We start from the raw sequence: 13,027 nt of genomic DNA on the forward strand, positions 1-13,027 counted from the left end.
TTGGAAGTGCAGGGTACATTTTCCTCGTGTCTGGTTAATGTTTAACAACTAGAATTAAAGTAAAAGATAAATATTTACATTAATAATAGTAAATGCATTTCTATGTAGTAAAATGTGTGCATGTATATATATATACAAGTAATTTAATAGTAAGAAGACATTGTTTTTATTGTTTTGAATGTTCATATAAAGTGTAGATTGTCAGGTATTGAGTTGTGATAATACATTTTAGGCCGGAGGGTCCTGTCCTGTACATATTAAATGGATTGAACTTAGTCTTTTCAGTTGCAGTAGTAATGCCCAACAGAAACATATTGGCTTGTAAGCACTGGTATAGCTGTAAGTTGACCATTTTATGTTTTTACTCTTTGGCAGATTGGCTCTGAGTGTACTGCCTGAAACCGATAATAGCCATTCCCAATCCCCTTCAGAATCTGTAGACACCCCGAGCACCGTCCACGCTTCTCCACTTTCCCCATCCCTCGCTACCGATTCATTTGAGTCTTTAGGCATGTTTTCTGATCTACATTCATCTTTGGCACCTCCTAAACCTCAGAGGACTTTCACTGAGTCAAGTGAGTCCATGGAAAACCTCTCCGCTCCCAAATCTGACAAGAAGCGAAAGGCTCCTCTACCCCCTGGTAATCATGGGGGCTCGTCCAAGACTGAAAGCCATCCTGATAATGGGGGGCAAGTGCATACCCAGAAAGCCAAAGATAGACCGGCTCTTCCTCTTCCAGACTATGAAACCCTCTTTCCCAAGAAGAGGCATGGGGTGATGAGTCAGACGCGTTGGGACCATATTATTGCAGAGGTAAACCAGAGGAACTGGGATTTCTCAGAAGAGATTAATGTAGATGGACCAGAGAAGCCAGAGAAGACCAATAAGTATGCGGTCTTAAAGGACAGAACCTCAGCAAACCTTAACCAGCACCAAAGGAATAATGATGTACCTCCCCCTACTCCTGCTAGGCACAAAGAAGCACTCATTCCACCCAAAGCTCCTGCAACACCAGAACCATCAGTTGAGCCTAATGTCCAACATGGTCCTATCAGAGAGCCTTTGTATGGTATGGTCAATAAGCCTAAAAACTCCAATCACGTTGAAAATAAGTCACTTCCCGTTGTCCACAGTCGACATATACCTCAGGAGATGGAAAGGAAGACTCAGACTCCTGATGCCATTAACCATCAACTCTCCAAGCCAAAAGAGAAGCCTACGCCAGCTGCCAGAGCCTTTCAAAATGTTAATTCAAAGACTGATGATGTGGCTAAAGAGGTGCCTTCAGTCAAACCCAGACAACAGTCATTAGTTAAGGACCCTGTCAGACCAGTCCAACCAGACAAGCAAGTAACAGCTCAACCCATAATGTTAGAAAACAAAGTTGAGAATCCACACAAGGGCCAGAAGGAAAACATTTCTACAGATGTTTTTATTGAAACTGCTGAAATTCCAGAAGAACAACCTGTGGGGAATCTGACTAGTGAACCTGAGGGGAAGGGAATGATTGCTTATGACCCATTTCCAAGTGATACCTTAACATCTAAAGATCCCAGGGCTTTACCACAGCAGACCACAAATGTAGACAGCCTGTTCACAAGGGGCGCAAAGAAAATGGGAAATCCTGAAGATCAGGCATCAACCATTGATAAAAAAGATAACAAATTTGCAAACAAAAGAACAAGTGATCTATTCACAAATCTTTCTGAAAACGGCACAGCACCAAAATTAGAACGGGAAAAAACATCACCCAGCTTCACTGAACAAGCCAGAGCGTCATTTCACAGAAATTTTTCACTTAGAAAGAAAAATTCATCTCGCCCAATCACACCTACTGGGAAAGCTAATACAGAGAATAGTAGCCTGGCTAGATCCGTTTCTCAGTCTTCTCAAGATGCTGAAGACGTCGAGCTGACTGTAACTAGTGTTGCTCCAGCAAGCAGAACAGACCCTAACCTAGTAACATCTGAATCTCCTATTGGGAGCAGGACTACACTTCGTGCTTGCGTCTCTCCATCTGAGGCTCGTCCAGTTAGTAGTGGAAGCGCTGTTTCTAATTCAAGAAGGTGAGAAGTTCTCCCGACCCCTACTAACAACTCACTCTAACAGTCTAACAGTCGCCCCCATTGTGCTAAACCCATCACAGCAGCTTTTATTTTACACCAATCAATCTCTGCCCTTCAGCATTTGTTCAATTGGTGGCTTAGTGGTTGGTCACTGCTTCCTGGGATCTTGAGGGTTGGGATTGTGGGCTTGGGGTTTTGCTATTGATTGTTGCTCTTTGTGGTTTATAATGTCATTGTCTTTTAAGAGCTTGTGTAAATAGAACTGAGGCAGTGTCAAATAATACAGGGTTTTTTTTTTCATTTTGTTTTGTTATTAAAGGCCATATCTTGACGTGTATGTTTTATGAAACTGGATGCGCATACACATTGAAGCTTACATAAAAAAGTGATGCATACAAGACTTACGAGATCACATGTTAATACTGAAATTGAATGGTGAGCATGAGTGTTGGGGCACAATTTTTGTTCTGGAGATTGTGATGTCTTGCATGATCCTTAATTGCTCTACCACAAAGGTGCTTACACTTGAGTTTTCTCTGCTGTGCTTTTATCGATCTTTTGATTTTGTTGGGAAATATACATTGGGTTAGTTTGGAATGGTTTACTAAAACATGCCAAGAACTGCTTTCTGCTAACGAGACAGTATTTACTTTACCACAGTTAGAACATAGCATGCAACAAACATTTAAAAATGTCATACGCATCATCGTAACATGACGCATGTATTCTATTCCTTTGCATGTTTACGTTAGCAAGAGGCGTCTAGTTATCATCTGAGAAAGATTATGTAGTGTACTATGTAGTGTGCTTTGGTTGTAATGCACATTTTCGCAAATCTTAGGGTATCTGTGTGTGCATACAGGAAATTTGCAACCAAGTACAAAATGATTAGTATGAGAAGAGCGACAAGGTACGCCCTTCCAAACATGGCTCCTTAATCGAATACTAAAATGAAGTGGGTACATCTTCAAGGGCCCTTGTTTACTTTATTTACATTTTTCTAAGGGTTGGTTTTATTCTATACATCCTCCTCTCGGATGAATGAAAATGCTTTAGTTATTTGCTATTGTTTCCAGTAAAGTTTTCATGTTGATTTTGATGATGTCTGTATCTCTCCTTTCTTAGGCCTCACCCAGTGAAACCCATGAACGCCACAGAGAGCCAGTCTTCCAGTGTTCTCGCAGTGGGGAAAGACCCAAAGTCTATCACCATCAAGGAAATGGCTGAGAAGTCAAAGGTACAGTCATTTACGTATTTTCTGCCTCTTTGTTGTTAAGCACAGGGGTCGGCAACCTTTTGTCGTGAAGTGCCATTTTTAAGTTTCCTAGTTATTCTTTGTGCCATTTCGGAAGCAATTTTCCAAATTTTTATTTTATTCGTCAAGTTATTGTTTTCATGTTTATATTAAACTTTGAATAACTTAATTTCCAATGCGACCCTACTGAACCGCACTGCGTATACAGAGTTTGCACATCAACATCATTGTGATGTGTGTGTGTGTGTGTGTGTGTGTGTGGACTATTTAAAAGGACTCTGTGTACGTATCTCCTATCACTGTGAAAGAAAAAAAAAAGTTAATGCTATAAATATCAAAGCTAAGTACAACAAATGCAGCAGAACAAACTGTAAGCTGTCAGTCAAACAGACTTAACTTGTGTGATGCATCCGCCGTCTTGATCTGTGTTGTGCTTTCAGCGACTCGTTTGATAGTATTTTTAGCTCCTAACTTAATACAACAATGTGTCTTACTGTGAGGAATAATTACCTCAAAATGTAGATTGCAGGTGTGAGGAACTTTAACTGAAATCCATACAACTGTCACTGATTTTGACAAGTACGACATGTTCCTGGATCAATATAATTTTGTTGATCCTGGTAAACCTTTCCTTTCTGAAACTTTAGAACTAACCCTATCCTAAATGGTTCTCAACAGTACCAAATTAGGGTTCTTCGGCTAGCAGAACCCTTTTTGGTGCTAACCAGAAAGAACCATGCCTTATATAGAACCTCAATGGCATTATAAATAACCTTATAAACAATATTTATTTTCATTAATATTAGTATCTTCATATATATTTATATATATTAATATTATAAATTACTTATTAATATTGTTGTTTTTTTACACCTCTCTCTTCCTGGTTTTATATCTTGTTGCCTCTAGTTAGGTTATGCTGACATACGCTGACTGTTTAGGCATAAAGTCATAATAAAAAAATAAAAAATAAAAAAAAAACAATTTGAATCATAAATTCCATATCTGTTACTTACTTAGTGGAGAAGAGAAGATGAGTAAGGTTGTCCTTAACTAAACAGAGCTGCCCACACTTTATTTTCTTTATTCATTTTCACACTACATTTTCTCTTAAACTAAAAGTTTCTGGTTCTTCAGGATGATATGGTACTGAATTGAACTGTTACTACATGTAAAGAACCTTGAACCATCTTTTTTTACAGTATAAAACCTAAACATACACATAACATATCCCTAATATCAGAGGTAAATGATTAAAGCACCTAACCCTGGCTGTAAGCCTTAACTTGACAGAAACTGTAAACTTGTCCCTCATATCTGATTAGTTTATTGGAATGTTGTTCCAGGATCAACAAAGATGTTGATCCAGGAATATGCTGTACTTGATGAAATCACGTGCACCTACAGTACACCTCTCTCGCGTTTGCTCACATGCCAATGTAGGCACATGTGCCACAGGTTGTTGACCCTTGATTTAGCACATTGAAGAATAAGTTGTTTTAACACAAATTAACAGATGGGAATAAACAAAAAATGTGTAATGAAAAACATATGCAAGCAAAATGTGTTTAAGTCTGCTTTCATTTTAAATTTGCTTCTAGTTTTTGTTTAGAATCAAATTTAAAATGAAAGCAGACTTAAACAAATTTTGCTTGCATATGTTTTTTGTTACACCTTTTTTTATTCCCATTTTTACATTTTATTTTTCATTTTACATTTTTCACATTTTTTTTTTTAACTTTTTTATTCCCATTGGCTGGTTTGGGGAATTTAAGTTTACATGGTCATTTCTTGTATTTTATGTTCACTCACCTAAAGGTAATTTTTTAAAACTTTTAATGTATTACTAATACTGAAATTTGAACTTAATTTAGAGTCTATTTAATATACTGTATACCATAATTTTGTGACCCTACTTTTACTTGTATCATTTAAAACCATTGATTTTAGTTTTTTTTTTTTTTTCATTTAATTTTCATTTATTTAATGTGTTTCATGATAAAATATTACCGAATTTTGATATCGGCCAATAACTTGCAAATAATTATCGTTATCAACCAAAATTTGAATATCAGTCCATCCATAGTTTTTAGGATAATGAAAAACATCAATCACATGTATCCAAATTTTGATTGGTACTGTCTAACTTATACTCTCCCCACGCCCCCCCCCCCCCCCCCTGTGTTCCTTCATTTCACTGCGCATCCAGATTGGAGAGAGCGGTCCGTTCACCCAGCTCACACAGGAGGAACTGATCACACTGGTGGTAAAGCAACAGGCTGAACTCTCCAGAAAAGATACCAGGATCGTGGAGTTAGAGGAATACATTGATAACCTGCTAGTTCGCGTCATGGAGGAACAACCGGCCATCCTGCTTTCGCTTCATTCCAAGTGTTAGGGTTTGATCAGAACATTTGCCCTGATCATAACACTCAGACACTTTAATATTGTGGGTTTTGCCTGATATGCACAGAAGGATTTTGGATTTCAGGCAGAAAGTAATATCACAACTCATAATCAGTTTATTTGCTTGAATATTTAATGCACCACTTCACATTCTGATTTCAGCAACACTATCTTACAAATAACTTATTTTTACTATGTGGATGTTTCATCGTATATCAGGTCCAACTATTCCAGAATTCTGCAGTTTGTATTGTTTGGTGTTTTTTTTTTTTTTTTTCTTTTCTGATTGGATCAAGGTACGATCTCCCTCCAAAAAGCTTCCCAACAACAAACATGTCCAATTTATTGAGCACCTCATTGTCTTTCTGTGCACCTTTCCGTTTGGGCAAAGAGATTACTTCTTAATGCATTATATATTAAAGTCTTAAGTTTTTATTTGAATATTTTCCTTCTCTGAAGTGCTTTGTTTCGATCTTGACTACTGCGTTCATTCTTGACTACTGCGTTCATTCATTCCTTCCTTCAACGCTTTATTGCTGTTGATGCGGCCTTACGTCTGTTGTGTCTCAAATCAATCAAAGACATTTACACTATACGCACTTTTTACCTGAACAGGGTGTTTCATTTATGAAGGATAGTGTTTTTATATTTAGTAGTTATCTGAAATACCCTATAGAATTACCTCTGTAGAAATGCCTTAATAAAGAAATATTTTTCTGTATGTATACTTCTGCTTATGAAAGTCCTTTGTACCAACACTGGATATAGTTAATTTTTAGTTCACTGGTCAATATTGACTACATATTTGTTCTTTTTTTTTTATCATAAACTAAAGTTTTTCATGTGAATTGGCTGTTAGATTAATCAATCTGATTGTTTTATGCTACATGTTTGTTTTTTATATTATAGTCGACCAGATGTTGACCAGGCATTCTTTACAAAGCTTGAGATCGATCTTTTGAGCACATGTACATACTTGTGACAAACTGCGATTGATAATAATGAACAAGCAATAACAGTTTGCAGAATTGTTTCCTGAATTTCAGGTAATGTGATACTTTCCTCAAACCAGGACCTTTGCCTGTTGACATTACAAAAGTGTTGAAAGATTTTCTGTTGTGAAACCAAAGATCTTTGATTTAAACTTACCGTATGGTACCGGTTCCAAGCTCTTCAATACATGTGCTATTTTTATTATTAATATTAATGTTTTTAATCAGTGGGAAAACATTTACTTCTTTTTAATTTACCTTGTCCACTTGTGTAACTGAGGAAATTTAACCATATGTTGTTTATTTATTTGTTTGCAATTAAGGCTGAATTTAATTAGTTTTCCTGTGTTGCAGTTATATCAATTCAGTTATAATTCATAATCGAGATCTTCTGCTGGTTCCTTCAAGTGTTGTCAATCACTTTGAATGAGTTCACTAAACTATTCACTCCAAAAAAATATTTTATATCTGAATTCGAATCAGAAACATTATTAATTATTGCAGATGCTATGCATATATTTTGTCGATCTGTGCCTTCTCTTTTTATTCAAGATTCCATATTGACATCCGTTTGTTCCTTAAAGGGATACTCCATTTTTTTTTTGGAAATAGGCTCATTTTACCACTCCCCCAGAGTTAAACAGTTTGGTTTTACCGTTTTTGAATCCATTCAGATGATTTGCTGATATTTAGAAGAATATCAGTAACCAGACAGTTTCTGGTCTCATTGACTTCCATAGTAGGACAACAATATACTATGGAAGTCAATGAGACCAGAAACTGTTTGGTTACTGATATTCTTCTAAATATCAGAAAATCGGCTGAATGGTTTCAAAAACGGTAAAACCAAACTGTTTAACTCTGGGGGAGTGGTAAAATGAGCCTATTTCCAAAAAAAAAAAAAAAAGTGGAGTATCCCTTTAACTTCAATAAATGCGTAACTGTAATTTTGATTATGCTTCAGTTCATTGAATAAATCTTAGCTGAACTCACATAGCCTGTGTTTTATATTTAATTTATGGATTTTTTTTTTATTGATCTGATGTTTAACAGTAGTTTGTAAACATTCAAATAGAAAAGTTTAGAAAAATATTTGACAGTCTTTGTCCATTTAATGAAACTAACAATATTGGACCATCATTGTTTGGTGAAGAAAGACATTTTTTATCTTTACCTTTTTAAAATCTTTGTGAAAATACCTTATTTTCTGTTCTGGAGAAGAAAAAGTCAGATTGAATGGCATTGTGGGCGAGTAAATGATGATTTATTTTTAATTAAAAAAAAAAAATATTTATCTTTTGGCGAACCATCCCTGCAGCCAATGTGCAATGACTGTTTTTGTAGTAATGAAAATTTAGCCTGGCATATGATGTGCAATAGTCAGAATGTGAAACAATTTTGTTAAACCGTAATTTATTTTTATTGATTTTTTTTAATAAGGTGAAATTCTGATAGCATTAATGTAAATTAGAGATATTTGTAACAGTGTAACTACTTGCATAACATGCATATACATATCAGATATTACTCTACTGTATAAGATAAGACAAAAATTCAATTAGTTTTTTGATCAAAGCTCTATAGTTTTTATTGTATAATGCAATTTAATACAATCATGATTAAGAGATGTACAAAAAACAAAAATGTACCATAATGATGTAATCTGTAATGTATGAATAATCAAGTAAACATAAGTTGCTTTAGTACAGTAAGTCTATATAAAAGTAATTCGTGTTTACTTCATAACGTTTTTTAGAAATTAATCACAAAAAGACGTTTACCACGACTTGGGGGACATTCTTACTAAAAGTATAATCTATTAATCAGACGACAGAAGCTTTATGGGGTTAACAGCTATAAGGATTGAATACTCATAAATAACATGATAGTGTAAAACAATAAAGCCTATAGAGCAGCAGACTGTTGAGTAGAGTTTTGTTCACCAGATGGCAGTAGAATGCAGCACACTGTTTTGTATACGTATACTTGTCAGGCTGCTATAGAGGATGGCTTGCATTCTTCATGTGCATGTCTTAAAATGATTCTTGGCTGCTATTAACTATTATAATTGACGTTTACACGCAAAGAGTGGCGGCCTGGTGCCATTCACCACACAACTATCCAAATATCTGAAACTAATTGCATTGCTTTACTCAATGCTTAAAGGTTATGCTGTGGACAGTATCTACAGTTGGCTAATTGGTAGCTAGAAAGTAGATAATTAGCTGAAAGGCTGATATTGGCTGACTTGTATCAACAAAATTCAGTTAAAGTGGAGTGTAAAATGCATGCATGCATATAGCTTGCATTAAAGAATGTCAGAAAACATGGATTTAGTGATTATTCCCAGTTCCATCAGACACATTTGTGTCATTATGTGCAGATATGTGCTATTTATGTGCAGTGCCATTACGTTCTGGGTGTAATACAGTGAGAGTGTGTAATATCAAGGGATAGAAAAACAAAAAACAGAACCTTTAGGCTGAAATATGTAATTAGTTCTTTCTGCACAAAAATAGTTTTATCAGACTTCAGAAAATGGTGATTATCAGCATTGCTGAGGTCAAAATACAGATGATATGGGAATTTTTTTTTTCCATGAAGATGGTTTAACAGGGTTTTAGGTTTAAAAAAGTGGACAAAAATAAAATATCTCAGTAATAGGTCTTTTTAGATTTTTAAATAAAAAAATGTTTGTATAAAAACACATGAATCTTATCTATCTCTTTGGCTTTCTTTTGTGTGTGTGTGTGTGTGTGTGTGTGTGTGTTTGGGGGGTTGTAACAGGGCTTCATTTAAAATTAAAATCATTTAAAATCATTCTTGTAGAACAATTTACACCAAAACATGGAATGTTTAAGAAGCTGAATATTTTACATTTGTCCTTATTTATGATCCATTGCTGTAATTTGCCTTTAATATATATAGAGTTCAGATGCAAAAGCCTCTAAGTGCCATTTGACATTTTCTTCTAGAATGATCATTTTTATCAAGCTTGTATATTTTAGTTAATTACTTTTACTTAAATGGGGATGAAGATTACCTATGAATTGTCATTTAAGTGAAATTACTGAACTTAAATATACAAGCTTGATAAAAATTATCATTCTAGAAGAAAATTTCAAATGGCAATTAGAGGCTTTTGCATCTGAACTCTTCATATGCAATAATGTCTACCTGAAATAACTTCCTGTAGTGTAGCTTTCAGTTTTTAAGCACAGTAGGAAACCGGTCTGAGGCTAATAACATATTATGAGGAATATGAGAGCGGCAAAAAAAAAAAAAAAAAGAACTGCTTTCTGCCTGTGCTGTTATTTAAAAAAATCAGGAATATTCTGTTCGCAAAATCTATATTGTCCACCGCTATTCACAGGTTTTCAGTCAACAATTGTTTAAAAACATTTCCCCTTCAGTTGAATTCATTCATAGATCTACTGATTTTTTTTTATTATCTATATTTTGCATAAGATGAAAAAGTCTTCTACAGGAGGTCCACAGTGGAACTGCAGGAAGTCCAATGATCCAATGATACACCTGAGGTTTAATTTTAGAACCTCACACATTAAAAGTGAATGTGAAATTATAAACATTACAAGTTCAGCAATATAATAGCTACAAGCAAGAGTGTTGCATCATTTTAGTTGAATAAAAAAATAATAATATTGAGTAACTAAACAAATAAAACAACCAGCATTTGCGCATATGAATAAAATATTTAATTCCTGAATAAAATTGTTTAGTAAATGATTCAATAACTCATAAAGAGAGTCTTTTGTTATATTGCTGAATAAAACCAATACACTGGCATGGCAATTCGCAACTGTTTTACATGTTGGCGAATTGGTGGCTAATTCATTGCATTTACATTTTGACAGCAAGATTTAAGGGTGGTGTTTGCTTTGCTAGGGAGATCGGGTTAAATAAAACAGTGTGTTTGAACGAATCAGTTAAATGAATCATTCAGCCATTCAATTTTTGCTACCTACTGACATAATGATGTGAAAAACAAGTGAAGTGATACAAAATTATGTTTTATTAAGGTTCGGGAGGAGCAGGTGTAATATGCTGAGTAAAATGTGAACAAGACTGTATGTTTTCACCTGAGGTTTAATTCAGTCTTCACTTTAAATAATTATAAAATGTTAATGTTCTGCATTAATTCATATTTTTACTGATTTTGTTTGAGGTTAAAAACATAGTGATGGCATGCTTGGGATGAGTGCATCTGATTGGTCGTGTGTGTGCGCGGGCACTGGGTGGTGGGGAGTTCTCGCGAGACGCTTCAGAGCACGCGGTTCGCGCGTAAATCGTTTATGTGTTGTTTATCAGTAGAGTGATTGAATGGATACGGCTGAATTTATGTAACGTGCCCTATTTAGTTTAAGGTTGATATATGATCTGTGTTTTCACGTGTGTTTATGTGAGATTGAGGCTTGTGAATATAGACAGTGTCGCTGTTTTAGGATGCACACTACTAAGTGCACTCATTTATTCACAGTGAACTTGGGATGCGTTGATCTAAAGGATAAATAATAGAGCTCATGCATTGTTGTGTAATAATTAATCATTTATTGCCAAGATTCAATCTTCTTCTTCTTCTTCTTCTTTGGAGTTTATCGGCAGTTTGCATCCATAAATGTTGCACTACCGCCATCTTCCGGATTTTTTTCCTATCATGTCCAGTTACATCATATTCTTTTCATCATACCTATTCTTGATAAATATAAAAAAATACTTCTTCTTCTTTGTTCATTCTCCCCATTTTCCAGTATTTCCTTCATTCCTATCCCTATTGTTCCAACTATTCCTAACTCTTCCATCATACCAAGATTCAATTCTAAGTAAAAACTCTTTTAATGAGGCATCTCGTCTGACTTTTCACTGATAAACCTGCTCCCTTTCAGGAGTGCTACACAGGTGCAGATAATTAACCCGATCAGCACAAGTGGAGATCAATCAGTAATCAACTCAGGACAAGATAAATAACAACAGAACCCACCTTTGTTCCTTGACATTTTATCAGCATCCCACCTTCACCCCATCTCCTCACTTTTAGCTCCATCTACTCTCACCAACGGGGGGAGTACCAGAGAATGTCTAATTGAAGAGAATAGGCACTGGCTGGTCACCTCCGGGTTCTGGACTGGCTGCTGTAACGCGGGGTAATGCGGTAATGCGGGGGCGCTTGCGGTCGAGTGCAGAATGAATGGGAGTCAATGGGGTTTCACCCCCAAAAACCACGTTTCTCAGGATGTAATTTTTTGTCAAGTAATTTGAAAGTTGCATTCAAAAGTGAGGGCTAAAAAAATACACTCAGCTGAAAATTGCATTTTTAAGTTCACTTATCTGTTCTAAAAATCCATTCAAAAATGTGATGACGTCACACAATAGCAGAATGCTAGCGTGTTCCGGCCAACAACAGCCTAACCTGTAAGAAATCAAAAGGACATAAGTACTCGTTCATTCGACTTTTGGCCTATAATCTATAGGCTATTGAACTTGCGGAATCAACAATAAAATCTATTTTGATTTAACGACAAGCAGGTGAAAGAGACACATTTAGCCGTTTAGCCCCATAGACTCCCATTCATTCTGCTCTCGCCTGTGATCACCTCCAGTGGAATTCTAATGGAACTGCAACCAAGATAATACACAACGGGGCTAATAGGAAGTGCCAAGGCTCTCCGTTAGACGGGCTCTGGGAGTACTCTGGGTTCGGGCAGAAATTTCGAGCTCGGAGCCCTTCACCTGGACAGCACGCCAAATACGCAAAACCTTTCCTATAAGAATTATTTGTAGATGTGAACTTGTGAATAGTGAGATGACCCATTAGTGTTACTCAATTTCTCCATGTTTTCAACCTTGCTGGGAGGTGGCCTGGGGGACCTTAGCATTAGAAACAAAAGATCTGTGCGATTCATTTCCAGCTCTAGATGTAAAGCCGCCACCGCAGTGCGTCTGAGCGCTGAGCAGCATGTTCTTTTGTGTTTGTACAATAGATCTGAGACCTGGGAGCTTAAACTTGGTCTGGAGACCAGCAGCCTGAGAGAGGAAGGGTTGAAAGTGTCTGTTTCTCATTTGCAGGGTGCAGATTGTTTGTCTTTCACATTTTCTGCCATCCTCCCTGTGAATCACTGGTCTTATTATCGAAGGCTTGTGTAGTCTTTGATGTACTGGGATGAAAAGGGGGGGATAATAGGAAAAACTCAAACTGCTTTCCTTTTTTATTGGTTTGTTTTTTATTGCTACACATCATTTTCATTTTCGGCTGTTGTGGTGAGGATATTATCATGCCCAGAGTGTTTCA

At 36.1% G+C, this 13,027-nt stretch overlaps 1 protein-coding gene across 3 annotated transcripts in view; it reads left to right on the forward strand.

Moving 5' to 3' along the window:
- rab11fip1a (RAB11 family interacting protein 1 (class I) a) overlaps nt 1-6,905 on the forward strand; it is a 29,634-nt gene extending 22,729 nt beyond the window's left edge. For 2 of the 3 annotated variants that reach the window (XM_039682583.2, XM_089119413.1), the window contains 3 exons: nt 376-2,067; nt 3,193-3,304; nt 5,532-6,905. In XM_039682583.2, the coding sequence (XP_039538517.2) occupies nt 376-2,067; nt 3,193-3,304; nt 5,532-5,720 (1,993 nt within the window). In that variant the 3' untranslated portion in view covers nt 5,721-6,905. The remainder of the gene's footprint in view (nt 1-375; nt 2,068-3,192; nt 3,305-5,531) is intronic. The other variant, XM_089119412.1, reaches the window with a different exon arrangement.
- The last annotated feature ends 6,122 nt before the right edge of the window (nt 6,906-13,027 follow it).

This window comes from Pimephales promelas, chromosome 14 (genome assembly GCF_988280905.1).
Source record: "Pimephales promelas chromosome 14, fPimPro1.hap1.1, whole genome shotgun sequence".
Classification (NCBI taxonomy): Eukaryota; Metazoa; Chordata; class Actinopteri; order Cypriniformes; family Leuciscidae; genus Pimephales; species Pimephales promelas.